At 36.0% G+C, this 19,322-nt stretch overlaps 1 protein-coding gene across 45 annotated transcripts in view; it reads left to right on the top strand.

Moving 5' to 3' along the window:
- SOX5 (SRY-box 5) overlaps positions 1 to 19,322 on the top strand; it is a 1,006,514-nt gene that overhangs the window by 919,960 nt on the left and 67,232 nt on the right. For 44 of the 45 annotated variants that reach the window (XM_021092938.1, XM_021092936.1, XM_021092946.1 and 41 more), the window contains one exon: positions 8,585 to 8,731. The exons of the other annotated variant lie outside the window; for it this stretch is intronic. In XM_021092938.1, coding sequence (XP_020948597.1) covers positions 8,585 to 8,731 — 147 coding nt within the window. The remainder of the gene's footprint in view (positions 1 to 8,584; positions 8,732 to 19,322) is intronic. 45 annotated transcript variants of the gene reach the window in all.

The raw sequence follows: 19,322 nt of genomic DNA on the forward strand, positions 1-19,322 counted from the left end.
CCCTCTGTGATATTTAAGAAAATCTTAAATACTTATAAATTTATATGTTTTGTTGGTTGACTTAAAGCTTAACTTGCTGACTTTTCATGGTACATTCGCTTCATCTGGAATATCTTTCCCTTCTAACTTTATCTTACAGCTTCCTTGAAGACTCCTTTCTAGCAGGTCTGTCGCTGGGCCCCAGCTTAGCAGCCATTTACAAGTTAGTTGTAGTCTCGAAAGTTGTCCTATTTGAAACAAAGCCATTTACCTTCTCTCAAATGGAGCTGAAGGTAGGAAGAGCAAGAACACAGGATGTGGGCCCAAACATGAAACACCAAAGAAAGCAAGAATCTGGAATCAGATCTGCCCTCCAGATCACTTTCATGTATGGAGGGCAAATTATGCATAACACAGAATTTGCCATCTTAAGCGTTTTTAAATGTACAGTTCATCAACATTAAATACATTCATATTGCTGTGCAACCATCATCACCACCCATCTCCAGAATTTTTTTCATCTTCCCACATTGAAATTCAGTACCTATTAAGCAATTACCTTCCTTCCCCGCTTTCTTGCCCCTTCCCCCAGTTCCTGGGAACCACCCTTCTTTATATCTCTATGAAGTTGACTACTCTAGATGCCTCATATAAGAGGAATCATGTATGTTTGGCCTTTTATCATTGGCTTATTTCACTGAGCATAGCATCTTCACAGTTCATCCCTATTGTAGCATTTGTCAGCATTTCTTTCCTTTTTAAGGCTGAATAATATTCCACCAAAGGTATATGACACACTTTGCTTATCCATTCCTCTTTTCCACCTTTCACATTAGCCTGCTATGACTAATACTACTGAGAACATGGATATGCAGATATCTGTTCCAGTTCTTACTTTCAATTATTTGGGATACCCAGAAGAGGGATTGTTAGATCATATGATAATTCTGTTTCATTTTTTTGAAGAATTTCCATAGTGTTTTCCAAAAACCGCTATGTGATTTTACAATCCCAGCAACAAAGTCCAAGGTTTGAAGTTTCTCCACATCATTGCCAATATTTTGTTATTTTCTGGTTTTTTGATCATAGCTGTCCTAATGGGTGTGAAGTGGTATTTCATCATGGTATTCATTTGCACCCAGCTATTTTGAAGGTGTGTTTGTCCAGATGGGAGAATGAACCGTATTTTATTGAACACTTCATTAGCTTGATTTGTAAATTACAAATTTTTATGTATTTGGCATGTGAGTTTTTATTTGCACTTTTGCCCTGGAATCCAGCAAATTTAAGACCTATCTTTGTTTTTCATGCAATGTGCTTGAATAACATCAAAAACAGGAGCTGACAATATTAGAGAAAGAAGTCCATATTCAAACTCAAGTTGCTCTGATAATTTTCTGGAAGAAACATTATAAGAAATAATGTGCAAAAGCAAATTTATTCACATTGAAACATGCTGATATGTTTTGAAAGATTTTCTTCAGTACATTAGTTTCTCTTTAAACTCCACATTTAAGTTACATTAAGAAGCTGAAATTAAGCTATAAAGATAACATTTATGGAGCCTTGAAATTGCTTTCTAAGTTTTTTCCTCACGAATTTTATTCTTTCTCCCTTCCCTTAAAACAAACAAATGTTTCTCATACATATCATATCTAACATAAATCTCTCAGGTTAGATTTAAGCTTCAGAAGTACACATTTATCAACTTTTAAAATCACAGTAAACCATAACACACACAGTTTAAAATCTCTAATCAAAATAGTTAACACTTTGTATATATGTTAACTTTTATTGCCAGATTTCAGTCCCTGCACTAAAGCAAAAAAAATCACCTACCATTTATGTACATACATGTGAACCTCACAGTGCTATTAATCAGGGAGTTTTTAGCTCTGTAATGTGCTTTTTTTGAATATTTACATCTGTATGTGTTTGCTTATGTGAGAATTTGGAAGTGCTACCACTTATTTCTGAGTGAGAGCTTTCTTGATCACCAAGTGTGATAACAGTCTTCAACTTTCAGCCCTGTATTTGTAGCTGTTTACATTCTTGGGGTAGATTAAAGCAACCTCATTGGTCTCATTTAATTAAATATTTAAAATATGTAGCAATATGTAAAGTTCATTTACAGTTATAGTATCCCTTCTTTTCTCTTTTTTATGTATCAGTGTTTGGTATGAGATTTCATTTGGAGAAAATGATTCTATTTAGAAAATAATTTTAAACGATTAATTTGGCAAAAGCTATATTAAATGGTTGTGACATGTATTAGCACTTTCCATTCAGATCATGGAATCGTTTTTTCCCTTTGTATTCACGCAACTGTTGCTTTAACTCCAGGTGTCATTAACATTATCGCTACCACATCTTGATGACTTCATAACTGATACTGTACTTGTCTTACCTTTATTCTAGTTTAAAATATCATATATATTGCTTTCAAACATTCAGTGGCTTTCTCTTGCCTGCATAATTAAACTTGAACTATTTTGCTTATATACCAGGATTTTCTGTAAGGTGAACTCAGCCTACACCCAGTATGGTTTTGTTCTTCCCAAGGTTCACAGTCAGTTAGGTCATTGTCCTGTCTGCCACCTCCTCTTTGCCGCTCACTATTTCACACCATCCTCTCTAGTCCCTTTGCAAATAGCCAGCTCATTCCTGCTCCTGTGCCTTCCCTTAAATTGTGCTCCCTCCCTAGAATGCCACCTTTTTTTTTTTTTTTATGCTCAGCTTAGCTACACCTCTATAATGAAAACATATCAGAATGCACTGGCTCATTTCCTTTTTCGTCACACCTTTAATGTGGCGTACAGTTAGAGTATACTTATAGTCACAGTGTTTTATGTTCACCAGCCTTGACTTAGGGAAGAAACTATGTTTGTGCATTTTCTGTATGCTCCACTCTTCCTAGCACAGTCCAGAGTATGTATAGTAGGAGATTAGCCCATATGTATTACCTAGTTAGTTTCTTTCTTGGTGTAACAAATGCTTTAATTATCAGAACTATTACGCATTGATCAAGCATTTTTTTACCATGTGTTTTTCTGGAGCTTTATATACATTATGTGATTTACTTCTTAGAGCAACCACGTGAGGTCAATTTTATTTATCCCTCAATTTACAGATGAAGGAATCGTGCTCCAGACTGGTCACCCAACATCACTAGCTCAGAGCTGGGATCAGAATTGTGGTTTGCCTTACTTTAACTGTTCCTCTAAAAGTAGATACCGGGGTCCTTGAAAAGGCTTAAAATGCTAAAGAGACAAAAAATGTAGTTTTATGGAATGATCTGAGACAAAAGCGAGAGTTACTTATGTGTGGATGGATGGATGGATGGATGGATGGATGGATGGATGGATAGATAGATAGATAGATAGATAGATAGATAGATAGATAGATAGAATCGTCCTTATGACCACATGAGCACTAAGATCCTAAGTAACCAGCATAGATTCCAACCTAATTGTATATGATTGTCTCTATTAAAAAAGAAAAAAAAAATCCTTGTCTGGAGTAGGTTTTGGGATGGGAAAGAGAAGGGGATTAAGAATGCAGTATTTTAAATAATATAGGGAATAGAAAACCTAATGCTCTGTGGGGCTGGGTAATTTTAGAGATCAAACCAAATCCGTAACATATTCGTTTCGAGATAAGGGTCAGGTTATTCTGCAAGGCAAAAGTGTTATTCTGTTAGACTGGTTAACCTCATAACCTGAGTGTTCTCTTTAAGCTTTAGCTTTTTATGTTTAGGATCTCTCAACTTCTTTCTGATGTTAAGAACAACTTAACTGTTTTTCATAAAAATACATTTATCATAATACATTTTATATTTAACTCCAGGTTATATTTGTCATCCTTTAAAGAAAAACATTAGCCAGGTTTTTGTTTAAGCATTTTTATTTGTATATAATTGCATGTGAATATAATTATATATGTATATAATATGTAAATGAGTTATATGGTTCACAGGATGCTTGTAACTGCAGGTGGCTTTCCAGTCCCCATAGATTCCACGCCTCTTCCCTCTCAACAAGGTCAGCCAGTGATTCCGAGATTGTAGACCTCCCTTAGTACAGATACCTATTATTATTTTTGACTTTGCTTTAAAAATATTCATCTCTCGACTTCATTGTTTTAAAATCAGTCAACACACATCTTAATGGATAGACAAATGGACTTTTAGTTTTTTAAAAGATTTAGGTAAAATAAGTTTCAGCAGCATTTATTCTTTTAAGTTGCCCACCCTTACATATTTAACCAGGTATGAAAATCACTGTCAGCTTCTTTAAATCTACTGAAAAAAAATTTTAACTCTGGAATAGCCAAATTAGGGCACAGCAGTATTAAAATGTGTATTTTATTGGTACAGACCCAAAATATGTTAGATTCTCTAAGACTTAAAGCCTTTTTATGCTAAACTTAAGGAACACATGTATTTGACACAAATTAAAATGTATTGGAAATGGATATTTCCTACTTGTAAACCTTGGCAAACGAGGAAAGTCGGAGGTATTTGATGACAAATGTAATGATCTGGAATAGTGGAAAGTTGATCACAGTTGGGGGAAAGTACATCTAATATTGTCCCCTTGCATAGACAAACCCAAATATGGGGAAGGTGATGTGGGAGACTCGGGGACTGAAGCATTACCTTAAGTTAACCATACAGAGTGTGTGGGAGTAGTAGGTATATGACTTTTTCATCATTAATTACTTTAAATTTATGTATTTTATAAAAATACCAGCTACTAGTACCCTATTCTGGTAAAAACACATATTTAAATGGCTTCATGTATTTTATAAATTTATCTTTTCTTTTTTATGTCTTAAGGCTGCAAGTGCAGCATATGGCAGTTCCCAGGCTAGGGGTCGAATCAGAGCTTCAGCTGCTGGCCTACAGCACAGTCACAGCAACTCCAGGTCTGAGCTCCTGTATGTGACCAACACCACAGCTCACAGCAATGCAGGATCCTTAACCCACTGAGGCCAGGTATCGAACCTGTATCCTCATGGATACTAGTCGGTTTCATTTCCACTGAGCCACAGTGGGAACTCCCCAAATTTATTTTTTATACTCAAAAGAATTTTCAGGATAGTTTGAGTCAGATAAACCTTGATTTCATATTTTAAAGTTTATTTGAATGTGTGTGTGATTTTTTTAATTCCAAGCATGTACCATCTCCAACCTTTAAATTTATTAAAGTGTTTCAGAGTATATTCATACTTGTATTTTTAATAATAGTTCTAATGCTTCTTTGGAAGTTGTGCATCTGTCTATAGGGATTGATATTTAAACATTTAATCACCTTTTATGAGCCTTTGATCCATCTATTTAATTATCTAAATAATATAAATGGTCAATAATGTTTTTAATATGTTGAAATAATTCTTTAATAATCAGATGAAATTTTGAATATTTTGTTCACTTTTTTAATACAGATGTTAAAATAGCTCATGTAATCTTCAATAATTGTGAAATAATCTTTTATTTTGTGTATACTAAATCAGTAATATGCCTTATTTTCTTCTAGGAATAGTAGTCACTAGAATCATTTTTAAAGACTAGGCTATAATATATAATACAGTGTAAAATTTATAATATGGAGTATAGTTATCCAGTCAGTATTGAGAGACACATTTTTTTTTTTTGTCTTTTTAGGGCCGCACCCGAGTCATATGGAGGTTCACAGGCTAGGGGTCTAATCAGAGCTGCAGCCACCAGCCTGTGCCACAGCCACAGCAATGCAGGATCCGAGCCACATCTACGATATACACCACAGCTCACGGCAATGCCAGGGATGCACCTGAAACCTCATGGTTCCTAGTCAGATTTGTTAACCACTGAGCCACGATAGGCGCTCCATGAAAGACATATATATATTTTTAAAATTAAGTACCCTACACAAAATTTTAATTTGCAAAATGACATCCTGGGATATTGGTTATTTTCTTAATGACTTCATAAACAGTTGAGGATGATGACAGAAAAGAATTCCTTTGTAGTAGGTTGGGGATCCAGCGTTGTCTACAGTGGCTTAGGTTGCTACTGTGATGCAGGTTTGATCTATGGCTCCAGATTTTCATATTCCACAGGCACAGCCAAAAAAAAATTAATTTTGTGAATAGCAGAATTTAATACATAGATTTTTTACACAATGCAGGAAATGAGTTATTGCTGATACTTTGTAAATGAAAAACTCCCAGTCATCATATTAGACATCATATCCATGATATCTTTTCACTTTTTATGTAATATGAGACTTATTAATTAAATCTTAATATTCTTTCTGGTTGACTATGGTAAGAAATACTGTAACTCCAATATACACACAAAATTTGCATGTGGGGGGCAATCATTATGAATAGTATAAAAATACTTCTCTGGTGTTTGTTTTGTATGGAATATATATTGCATCAGTTGACATAAAAAAGTAAGTCATACGTTTTTCAATAATTTTAATGTTCTGTTTTCATTTAAGCCAGAGTATCTGGAAGCTGTGAAAAATGTAAATGTATTCTCATGTAAATATATGCAAGTCTTCAGTTTTCATTATTTCACTTATAGAGAGACACCCCACACACACCCTGCCACTTGTCAGAGTCTCTGGCATTTCTGAAGCAGTTTTAGCCTTTGAAATTTCTCTTCCAGAGAAAAACCAAGATAATCCAGATAACTATTTCACAATACTTTTCTTGAGAACTTTTTAACATCAGTCTTTTTATTACAGAAGTTCTAGGTGGAATAGTAAAAGCTATCGGTGGATTTTTTTTTTTTTTTTTTTTTTTTTTTTTTTTTTTTTTTTTTTTTTTTTTTTAGGGCTGCTCATGTGGCATGTGAAAGTTCTCAGGATAGGGCTGTGTCCAATCAGACCTGCAGCTTCTAGCCTATGCCAGAGCCATAGCAACACTGTAGGATCCAAGCCCCATCTGTTGACATACACCACAGCTCACAGCAATGCTGGATCCTTGACCCACTGAGCAAGGCCAGGGATTGAACCCATGTCGTCATGGATACCAGTTGGGTTCATTACCACTAAGTCATGATGGGAACTTCCATGGACTCTTTTTTTTAAATTTTTTATCTTTTTGCTATTTCTTGAGCTGCTTCCACGGCATATGGAGGTTCCCAGGCTAGGGAATCTAATTGGAGCTGTAGCTGCCAGCCTACACCAGAGCCACAGCAATGCAGGATCCGAGCTGCATCTGCAACCTACACCACAGTTCACGGCAACGCTGGGTCCTTAACCCACTAAGCAAGGCCAGGGATCGAACCCACAACCTCATGTTTTCTAGTCGGATTCTTTAACCACTGAGCCACAACAGGAACTCCAGGATCTTCCATGGACTCTTAAGGAAATTGAGAAACAGGAAATTGGGTTGTATTATTTTTCTATCTACTCATTTATATATGCATATATAAATAATTGCTTCCTCAATTGGATTTTTAAATTTTTACAAACTGCTAAATGGAGACGAAAGAGTATTAATCTAAACACATTTGATATGGGGAGTTCCTGTTGTGGCTCAGCAGGTTAAGAACCCAACTAATATCCATGAGGATATGGGTTGGATCCCTGGCCTCGCCCAGGGTTAAGGATCCTACGTTGCTACAAGCTGTGGTGTAGGTCATAGATTCAGCTCAGATCTGGCATTGCTGTGGCTGTGTTGCTGGCCTGCAGCTACAGCTCCGATTTGACCCCTAGCCTGGGACTTTCCATATGCCGCAGGTACAGCCCTAAAAAGAAAAAAAAAATTTTTAAATAAACATTTGATATGACTATTTGAATCTAAAGCAACCTCTGTTTTAAGGTAATACATGATATAGCTATCATTATCAAAGTAAAAATTTCCTTTATTATTAAATTGATTTGTTGAAGAATTTTTACTGGTTATTTAATGACTGTTATCATGTGATGGATTAAAGAGTGTGTGTTTTAGATAGTATTCCTTAAAATGCTAATCCTCAAGATTATTTTAGGTTCATCTGTGCTTATCATGAAGGATTCCAGTAAGCATCCAGTTAATTTTTATCAATAGAGGTAGTCTGACCAGAAAATGTTCTTCAAGATTCTCCTTCCATTCCTTCCAATGCCTTTTTTTTTTATTTCTACACAACTAATCATCAGAAAAAATTGGTATAGGTGCCCATTTCAGGAAGTAGAAGAAAGTAAGTGTACAGGGGTTGAACCAATATGGATAGTAAGAAAATTACTTGGTATAAGAAGCTACATTCTTTTGTAGCACACTGTAAAATTTAAAATAGTGGGGGGAAAAAAGGTCTTAACCAAATAATATGATATACTTTTCCTCCCTTGATATTGGTAGAGAGTAAATACGGATGACTTATTTGGTTTGAGTTCCTGGATATACAGAAGCTAAAATTCCTTTTGTGTGGTATCTGTCATTTCTCCCCTGAAAAGTTAAGTCATGAAAGTTGAAATGACAGCTTCTTTCTGTTAATATTCCAGAGCACTAATCAAAAAGGCCCATAGGAAAAATAACCACATCTGATTATAGGTACTTTCTGAGAGGTGCATTTATTTTATTACTGATAGTCCTTTTTTTTTCTCTCTCTCTCTTTCTCATTTGTTTTCTGTAGCAGTTATATGCTGCCCAGCTAGCTGCAATGCAGGTATCTCCAGGAGGAAAGCTCCCAGGCATACCCCAAGGCAACCTTGGTGCTGCTGTATCTCCTACCAGCATTCACACAGACAAGAGCACAAACAGCCCACCACCCAAAAGCAAGGTACCCTTTTGAAGAAACTACATGTTTTGACATGTAGAGTTTTACTTTTCATTCAGTGATATTTATGAAATATCTCTTATGTGCCAGCAACTGGACTAAACTCTGGATCTTCAAGGAAATAATAGTCTAGCAGAATCAGTAAGGTGTGCCTATGAATTTATGTATATACATTTAGTCACTCATTTATTCAGCAAGCATTGCATTCATAGCTAAAGTAGGAAATGTGAGTGATACAAAGGTTTGTAAGCTAGGTGTGCCATCAACAAATATTTTACAGTCTTATGAAATAGATACTCATATTCTATGATACAAAGTCTTTTTAAGAGTTACAGATAAAGTTCATTGGAAATTAATGGAACAAAGAGATTTGTCCTTCAGTGAGAGATCCTTGGAAGAGTTTCCCAAAGAAGTAGGTCTTAAAACATGAGTATGACGAGGATATATAGAAAATATTTTTAAAAATATCAGTAAGTATTATGTGGTACAGTGTAGATATAATTTTAGATGTATCATTCGTCCAGTGAGATGACCATGTAAAGACATGAAGATAATAGTAGTGTTAGAAGTTAATACTATTTAAAAATCATTTTATTTTTAGAGCTGAGGAAGGATTTCCTGAGAGAACATGGAAAAGGATCAGGAGAGGTTGGATAATTTGTTTCTTGGCTCAGAAGAAGAGAGAAGCAGAAAAATTAACTTGAATTTCTTTGTGATTTTAAAGATCTTACCTAGATGATAGTATATGACTATATTAAACTTCTGTGGTAGAGTAAGAATAACCATAAAGCAATTTTTCCTGACACTGTACTCAGGGAGCTAGTCACGTGTAGTTTCTGACAATTAGAAAATGTTATATAGCAAACAGACACAGTTAGTGTAAACCCCACCCCCAAATAATACTGTTGTTGTTGTTTTTCTGAATTAGCTAGAAAATTGCTTCTGCTCTTCATTTCACAAATTTATGTTGAAATGTCTGAAGAGTAATAGGGTAAGAGTAGTCACAACAGTTTAAAAAAATACATAGAGAAAATAACTAGAAAGTATCAAAAGAGAAAAAAATCCAGCAATGTTTTAATCCTTCTCTAGTGTCTTGATGGATGTTTTCCATAATCAGTTTCTTAATCCAGAGTCGAAATTGGGAAAGAGAAGAAAGGGTTGGGAAAGTGTGCTCCAGCCTCCATCTTCTCAAAACCCAAGTCTTTTTTTTCATATATATTAAGAGAGAAATACATTTGGAATTTAATTTTAAAGCAATGATATTTTAGTGTCTCCATGGACCAGCAGTTTCAATGTATTACACGCACAGCCTAACTTTGAGGAAAATAAGTAGCTATGGCAGCACAGCCATCGTCATACACAAAGAATTCTGCGAGGTATATTTTTTTTCCCCGTGATTTATTAATGTGATTTTGAAGCATGTTTCATAATGATTCTTTATATTAGGACATCTTATTTTGCAACTTTAGAGTTTATAGTTTACTTGTAAATGACTATGACTTTTTCTTCCTTGCCTCTAGAATAACTTTTTATCATTACTCTCTTTCCCCCAAATCATTTGCTCTGATAATCGTGAAGACTTGGAATGTCAGCGTGATTTGTTTATGCATCTGTTTATTTGTTCATTCATCCATTTAAATATTTACTGAGCACTAGCTACAATAATACTTTCTCAGGCACCCAGGGAAGATGTCAAAGTTACTGAAGGTTTGCTTTGCCAAGATTAGGACTCTGCTCTAAGAGCTGTATGGTTCCATACATTCATGGAACCTGACAGACTAGATGCAAACATTATTTCAGTAATGTTAGAATTTTGCCATTTTCTGTGGCTTCAAATATCTCCATTTATTTAGTACTAGTGAAGAAGTGGATTGTGTTTCTGTAGCTATGATTATACATGATTTAAAATACATTTATAGTTTATCTGTAAAGTTCAGTTACTTTTTGCAAATTAGCCCTCATGAATTTTCTATCATATAAAGTTGAAGAAAACTGTGGGATATTGTATGTCTTCCCATCCACAGTTATCTGTGAAATACATTAAAAGTTTAACCAAGATAAAGTGCCTCTTTTTAAGTAGCAACCACAATTTAATAAAAAAAAAAAAAAGCCTTTTCTTTGCTGAGTCTTCTCTAGCACCCTTCTGCAACCATGCTTATTGTCAGAAAAGATGTCTTAAATGTGCTCATGTTTCAGCTTAGCAGTCAAGTTTAGGGAGTTAAAAATAGCCAGATCAATAAATAATACCATTGTCATTTTAATTAAGAACATGGCTAAAAAATACAAGCAACCATAAGTAAAGTGAGTCCATTTCAGTACATGAATTTAGTTTCTTATAGGCTGGAATTGACATTTATACACAATATAGCATAATAAATGCTTTGCCTACACAAAGCCATTTTACTTCTATACAATAATTATCATTTATCATAATGTTTGTATCTTAAAACAATCAATTCTTAGTGTCCTGAGAGTGTTTTCCGTGTGTTTTATTGGTAGATTTTCGTATCTGTCTTACTATAAAATAGTTATTTTACTAAATGACTTTGTATTATCTGCCTACCTTCCTGGCATAAACCAAACTCATGACTTATGTTGAAAGCGCATTTATTGTTTGGAACAATAGAATCGTAAGCCACATCCATGTGATGATTTAAGGAAAATGATCTTATTGGCAGCTGTCAAAAATCAATCATGTTCTCTGGGTTTTCTTGCCTGCCCTTCTTCCGAGGTGTGCCTTTGCCTTTGCCTCACAACTCCAGAGAAGGACACAAACAAAACTTATTTGCAATTTGCAAAAAATAGAAGGGGGGAATCAAAAGGAAGGGGCTCCAAAAGACTGTAAAATTGTACAGCATGAGTCCTCTGATGCATGCTGTTTTCAATCTGCTGTGTGCCAGTTGGAGGCTTGGGGAGTGTGTGCGCGCACGAGAAAGGATAATGCTGAGAAATGATAGAGTGGCTGTGACCTCCAAGCTCAGCCTGGAAATCCAAGACATTGATTTCACTTAGCATTCCTGCTGAGAAATCTGGCGGAGTTCAGTTGTAATAAAAGAACAAGATTCTGTTCTAATGGTAATGGCGTATGACAGACATATCACTTTGTCTGTCCTCAGCACCAGAGAGAGGAGAATTGGAGCAAGGTCATCTGACCTTCCTGTGGTGTTGTACGAGTGCTGTACTGAGCTTTGAACTGCTGCCTAGGAACATAATTATTTATAATATTAAATGATAAAGAAACCTTTAGAGGACTCACAGTGACCCTCTAAAAAGTGCAAACAGGAAGTGAGCTCCATAAACGTGAAAACATGAAAAGAAATCTGCTCTCTTCAAAAGCTGCACTGGAGAATTTGGATGGCAATTCTGGTTGAGTTATAAATTGTCTTTAAACTTACTGTTCTGAACTGTTTCAATAATGCTTGACATATTGCCATTCTTAATTTCTCTTTATTTTTTATTATGCCTTGATTTTATTATGCATGAAGACGAGAAATTTTTCTGCATAATCTATTTTACCAAAGATTGAAAAATTAAAGCCATCAGTAGGTTTTAAAATTTTCTCAGGTATTACATAAAATCTTTCTTAATATTTGTACACTTGTCTCCTTAGCACTTATCTAATTTTCCCCCCTCTGGGTCCTACCTCAGGACTAATTTTTTTCATTGACCAACAAAAGGAAATATGTTTAGTTCTTCAGTGATGTTCTCATAGCCCATGTACACATGCTGAGTTTATGGCTAAATATTGGTTAAAAAAAAAAAACTTTGAATGGACGTATAAGATCTTGAACTTATTGCACAAGAGATCCTATTTAAAAGAAATTTTATAAATAAGTCTGCGTATATTGAGGAAAATTATTTAAAGTATTGGCTAGTGGTATTGGCCCTTGAATCTCATAGACAATATCGCTACTCTGAATTGCTTATATTCATTAACAAATGTTTAAATTGACTTATAGTTCAGTGTTCTGCTATAGGATGGACACAATTTATTCAGTGACTTTTATTTGTGTCGCATATTTTCTTTATTTAAATGGTTTTCTACATTGTTCGCTGCAATCTTAAAAAAAAATCTAGATAGCCTTTCCTTTGTGATAGTAATTGATCTCTTGATAATACTTGTGTGATAAGAATAAATTGTTTCTTTAAAAAATAATAGAATCAATATCAGCCTAAAAATAGTTATCTTAGCAGAATGATATTTTTACCTGGTTTCACTCACAGCTCATGCAATTGTTGGTAATAAGTATAATTTCCACATTATCAAGAAATCCTCATGTTTGTAGATGTGCCAACCATCAGAACTTCACATTTTAAGTGTTTTGCTGCTGCCAAAGTAGTTGCCTCTTGGGAAGATTTTAAGTGCAACTTGTAAATACTATGAAGCCTCTCTTGGTATTTGATGAAAACTTATATATTGCCTACAGCTAACCAAGAGTAGTTAGTTTGAAAAGCTGATGACAAGAGAGAATTCCTGGGTGCTTTTCTCTTAACCTTCCTATGACCCTAGTCATACCTCTGGTCACAGTTGTCTCTCTCAGTGACAGGAGCACATAGATTGTCCAAATCAATTTTTTTTTGTTCTTTTCAAATACTTCCGGCAGTGATGTTCCCATTTGCTCAGCAGTAGCACCTGGGAGTTAAGACAAGAAAAAGAAATACTTTTCCAGCAAGTCAGAAAAAGCCTGAGCCAGCTGACCAGACACAATCAGATATTTTCAGGTGCAATATCCTTATACATACTGCTTCACATTCAGAAGCAATAAGTGCCACTGTATTGTTTGATGGGATCCTCTTTCACAGACACAGAAATCAAGGTCTTTTCTGATTTGGTAGCCAGGTGCTTGTGTGAGTAATGCCAAAAATGCCATGACTCCTATTAGAGCATCTGTTTTTGACTCTAATGGTACCAATCACAGTTTCATGCTATTGAGTAAGTGTTTTATCAGTACACACTGATCTACAGGGTAGAATTTTGTAGTTTAATACCATGAGTCACAGAATAAAGTACACAGGCAATTTATGTTGGGAGTATGAGAAATCAGAGGATGACCATGATTCATCTTCATTGAAAATTAGTTCTAACAAAAGATTTGGGAAATGAAGCATTTTTGCTAACTTTTGAGACAGAATTCTATAATGAACCTGGGGGAAATGGCTGGCTCCACAAGTGCACCTGCAGGATAACCGCAACCAAGTCACACCACCACCACCACACTAACTGTTAGAATATTATTATTATTATTATTATTATTATTTTGTCTTTTTGCCTTTTCTAGGGCCGCTCCCATGGCATGTGGAGGTTCCCAGGCTAGGGGTCTAATGGGAGCTATAGCTGCTGGCCTACGCCACAGTCATAGCAACGGGGGATCCAAGCTGAGTCTGTGACCTACACCACAGCTCACGGCAACACCGGATCCCCAACCCGCTGAGCGAGGCCAGGGATCAAACCTGCAACCTCATGGTTCCTAGTCAGATTCATTAACCACTAAGCCATAACAGGAACTCCAGAACATTATTTTTAATATTTGAAAAAAACATCCTTTCAGGGTAAAGCAAAAGACATCAAAAAGATTTCATAAGTTTGAAATGGACTTATGAAAATGCTAAGGAAGTGCTAAGGCCTCCATAATAGTATTTCCATTACAAAAAGTTCAGAAAGCACTGCTCAATATAATCATAACTTGTATTTAATATTTTCACATTTTATCTGGGCATGAAAAAATTTTAGTAGTGGTGGCTGCTAGGGATGTAATTTCCAATATGTCAGAATTCCTGGAATACTATTATTTGACTTAATCTTAGAGCTTTTCAGGTCAAGATCTCAAATAATCATTCCTCACTACACAGGACTGGAACTGGTCTCTGAATATATCTCTGAGGAACCCACAGTGCTTAAATAGCCCTAATCAAAGAGGAGCTTCCATTCATCTATATATGTACAATCAAATAAAACCACTGATCCATCCTGAAACCACTGGACCTGGTACTTTTGTAGATTTCATTTCTCCTAAAACTTCAGAATGGCATGTAAGCCTTAGCTAATTATAACCACATTTCAAATGGCCAGTTTTCTATTCTTACGCTTTAAACACTGTCTGGCATATCAATTAAATGCTCAAATCCCTAACACCTTGCTCTGTACAGCTGCTTTGTGCTTTGCTGAATAGCTGTTGAACACCCCTCCTTCCCTCGTATTTCAATATCTATGAAATAACAATTCTGCGAGCCTTGAAGATGTGATATGGATGTGTCATACTCAAGAGGTGAATTCATTTGAGAGGAATCACCCCATAGAGTTAAACGGTAAATGTGGCCTATTATCTTTATCATCACTTCCTGGGTGGGACATACTTAGAGCGAGTATAATATAGTCGCCCTGTCATTTTAAATAAAATAGTTTCCTTTTTGCGGTCTCTTGTTGCTAAACTGAAATAAATGAAACATTATCAACAGAACCCCTGTGATGAGCCTCCTCCTTTCCTTTTCATCTATATTCAGTTGACAGGAATCTCAAACAGCTAGGTACTTAAACAGAGGCTTTTCTGAGTGCAGTGTTATTAAGTGTCCACGTAGGTCATTTGGTGATATATTCTTATGACTCAGAGAGAGAGGGCTTGGTCACATTTGTAACATAAAAACACTAAAAAAATGATAAAACAAGGAGACAGACTAGTTGTAATTTTGACATTTTTTTAAAAGGCAAAATATACAGAGGGATTTAGGTAATGGCCTCTGAATTCAACTGGCCTGGCCTGTGTTCCCCAGTACACTGATTTTGTTTTGACAGGAACCTGTCTTGAACACAGCAGCCAGCTCTGAGGAACCATGGCAAAGCTTTTTTAATAATGCAAACCATGGGGGAAGCAAGAGGATGTTGAGGATGTGCAGACACAGGAAAATTCACAAAGAATCACATTTTTTTTTTTTTAGGTAGACATCGCCCCCTAAAATAGGTCCAACCCAGAGCAGATGCACTGCCCCCACTGGGGCGTGTTTAAAGCATTTTAATGTTGAAACCAAGCAGTCAAGAAACTTAAACAGGATAGGGAGAAGAACAGAAACATGTGAAAGGATGTCCCTAGGAGGGGTAGCTAGTACGAAGTCCATGAACATCATGGTTAAACCTAAGACATTCACATGTCAGAGACTGAGGAGGCAAAAGTGCCCTTCTGAAGTTGCCTTTCCTTTTAAGGAATTGTGTATAATTGGAGCTTCCTAAACCTTCTTCAAATCAGTTAAAATCCTTTCTTTTCTCTCCTACCTTACTGATCAGGGCCACATTTGAGCTATTGATTATGGACCCCTTTTCGCCCCTTGAGTCCTGACCTGTACTACAGTTGAAGGGTGGAACCCTGAAGGACTACCCTCGACCTCAGATTTGGTTCTCTTTCTCTGCTTAATTAAATACACTCTGCTTACCCATTCTTTTCCTCTTTTTAAAGGAACAATTTCAGTAGTCTCTTCAATGGAGATTCCCCAAATTAAAGATTTATTTCCTACATGATAATGCCTTATTTAGATTGGTGGAAAATAGAATGTATGCGTATTTATTTGTTAAATTTCATCAGACTTTTGTCTAGAGAGAACAAAAGTGTTCCACCAATATTTTTAAATATTGTAAAATAGAGAATGGAAAGAAAACAATATCATATTTACAGAGGTAAATGTGGGAGTCAACAAAATAGAGAGATATAACCTTCTAAGCTGAAGGCAGACAAGTTCAAAACCTAAAGTATTTCAGAATTTATATTTATTTAACACAATGGATAAGATGTTTTGTTTATAGAATTATAGAAGCTTAAGAAGGAAATTCAGAAAGTGTTCAGTCCAGCATGTAGTAACTCTGTCATAAGATTACCTTGCCTCTGCCTCGTCGCCTCTGATGAGGGAGGGGGTGGCACTCTTTTATTCAGGGTAATTCTTAAGGTGACAATATTCTTAAGTACAACTGTAATCAGCTTTCTAAGGTTTCAAATTATGGTTTCACTGAATGACAGTTGTATTTGTTAGTAAAGTAGTAGAAAACCCAATCCAAAGTGGATTAAGCAAAAAGGAAATGTATTCAGTCATATTAAAAAAAAAGTTATTGTGACTTCAGGTGTGGTTTAATTAGGAGCCCAAACAATATTACTTGGAATTGGCTTCCAGCTCTTAGCTCTGTTCTTTTCTCATTCTTCAAAGAACAACCTTTTTTTTTTTTTTAACTGTTCTCTAGTGCCCTGTGCTTACATATACCATTCATTGATTCAGCAGATATTAATTCATGCCTATCATATGCCAAGTTCAGTTCAGGAGAATTGAACCACAGCTAGTACAGCTATGACTAGGATAGTTTGTCTTCTTAAGATTTTGCAGTCGAAGGGGAAATGATAAACTATGAGCCATTAAACAGATAATTTCATATATTAGTATGTGCTATGAAGAAGATAGGACATGTAAAGGAGTGCCTAGGGACAAGCATGGGAGTCTTCTTGAGACAGAGCTATAAAGGAAGCCCTCTTTGCAACCTAAAATCGTGAATATGAAAGTAGTACCTACAGAGGTCTGTGGAAAAGAGATTCCAGACAGGAGGAATAGCAATTGCTGAGACCCTGATGTGTGAGTGTGGTTGTCAAATTCAAGGAACATAGGCTGGGGTGGCTGAAATGCAGTGAGCATGAGGGAGAATAAGACATGAAATGGGGACAGAGAAAGACTACATTATGTAGGACGTTTTCATGTGAAGGCGTTTCAGTTTAATTGTAAGTCCATTCACTTTTAAGGAGAAATTGTATCTTTTCCATTTGTCACACCACTCATTAAACTCTTGTAGTTACCTACTCATTGTCTTCCTTTCTTAGGATAGTATGACTTTTAGGCAAAGGAATTTTTTTTAATTTTTTTTTTTACTTTTATTCCCTGGGTCCAATTAATTCGTATTTTAGGTGTCTCTACTTTACTTCCCTAGAAACACTCAGCGTTCCAGCCCTGAGGACATACCTGGATCATACCATTGGAGACACAAGACAATTTAATTCAGCAAATATTTCTTAATTGCCAATGACATATCCGTCAGAGTCCTAGGACCTGAGGATACTGGTGAGCACTGTAGACAGATCTCTGCCCTCATGGAGCACAGTGTAGGCAGTGAGGGATAAAGACAGAAAAAGATAATCACATAAAGCCCATTAGGACCGCAAATAAGTGCCTGCAGGGTGGATTTAACCTAGAATATCTCCTGAACTTTCTTTAGATTCACTGTTACTATTCGCTATCACTCTATCATTGTTTTTCATTAACGATATAAGAAAACACACACAATGATAATCTGTCACCACCTCTATGAAGGCAATTGCAAGGCCAAGTTTTTGGAGTAATATTTTGGTACTAACATATAAGTGTTGATTTTTAAATAGTCATGTTAAAAAGGTATAATCACTATATACTAGAGCTCATAAGAGATTTAGAATTCTTGTTTTATTTAATGTTTTTTGAGAAGGTTAAAAAGTCACATAAGAAAACAGACCCTAATTTCTAATCAGATTTTTACTTTTTTTTTTTTTTTTTTTTTTTCGGTCTTTTTAGGGCCACATCCATAGCACATGGAAGTTCCCAGGCTGGGGTCAAATCCAAGCTATAGCTGCCAGCCTGCACAACCACAGCAATGTGGGATCCAAGCCACATCTGCAACCTACACCACAGCTCAGGGCAATACTGGATCCTTAACCCATTGAGGGTGGCCAGGGATTGAACCCATGTCCTTATGGATACTAGTTGGATTCGTTACCACTAAGCCACGACGGGAACTCCAGATTTTTACTTCTGATATTTGTTTTTCTAATTTTTGGTTTTTCTTACCCCAAACTTTATAATCCAGTATGATATCAAGGGATCTGTCAAGTGCAGCAGACTTTTAGCTGTCTTTTTAAAACTCAGTGAAAAATGTGCTACAATCTTAAAACAGTTACAACAGGGTAGTTTTAAAATTATGAACAGCATTCTTTTCCTCATGGGGATAAAGCTGCAGTTTCCTGAATTGAGAGTTTTTGAGAGGACAACATTGTTACAAAATCACTCATGCACTCTCTCTCTTACTAGCTCCCTCTCTCCCTGTCTCCTTTCTTCCATCTCTCCCTCTTTCTCCACCTCCCTCCTCCCTTCCTCCAGTTATAAGCTTTATTAAAGTCTTACTTTTTGTCACATAAATGTGCAGTTCCACTCAGTTCAAAAAATTTATAGTTAATGTGAAACTTTTATAAATAGGAGTTTCCTTGTGGCACAGCAGGTTAAGGATGCAGCATTGTCACTGCAGTGGCTTAAGTCGTTGCTGTGGTGCAGTTTTGAGCCCTGGCCCAGGAACTTCCATATTCCATAGGCATAGCCAAAAGATAAAAAAATAAATAAAACTTCTATAAATAATGTGGTTGTTGTTTGAAAATCATTATGTGACTTATTTAAGAATGTACACTCAGGAGTTGCCATTGTGGCTCAATGAACGGGACTAGTATCCATGGCCTCACTCAGTGGGCTAAGGATCTGGCATTGCTGTGAGCTGTGGTGTAGGTCACAGAAGCGGCTTGGATCCTGCATTGCTGTGGCTTCTGGTGTAGGC

This window comes from Sus scrofa, chromosome 5 (genome assembly GCF_000003025.6).
Source record: "Sus scrofa isolate TJ Tabasco breed Duroc chromosome 5, Sscrofa11.1, whole genome shotgun sequence".
Taxonomy (NCBI): domain Eukaryota; kingdom Metazoa; phylum Chordata; class Mammalia; order Artiodactyla; family Suidae; genus Sus; species Sus scrofa.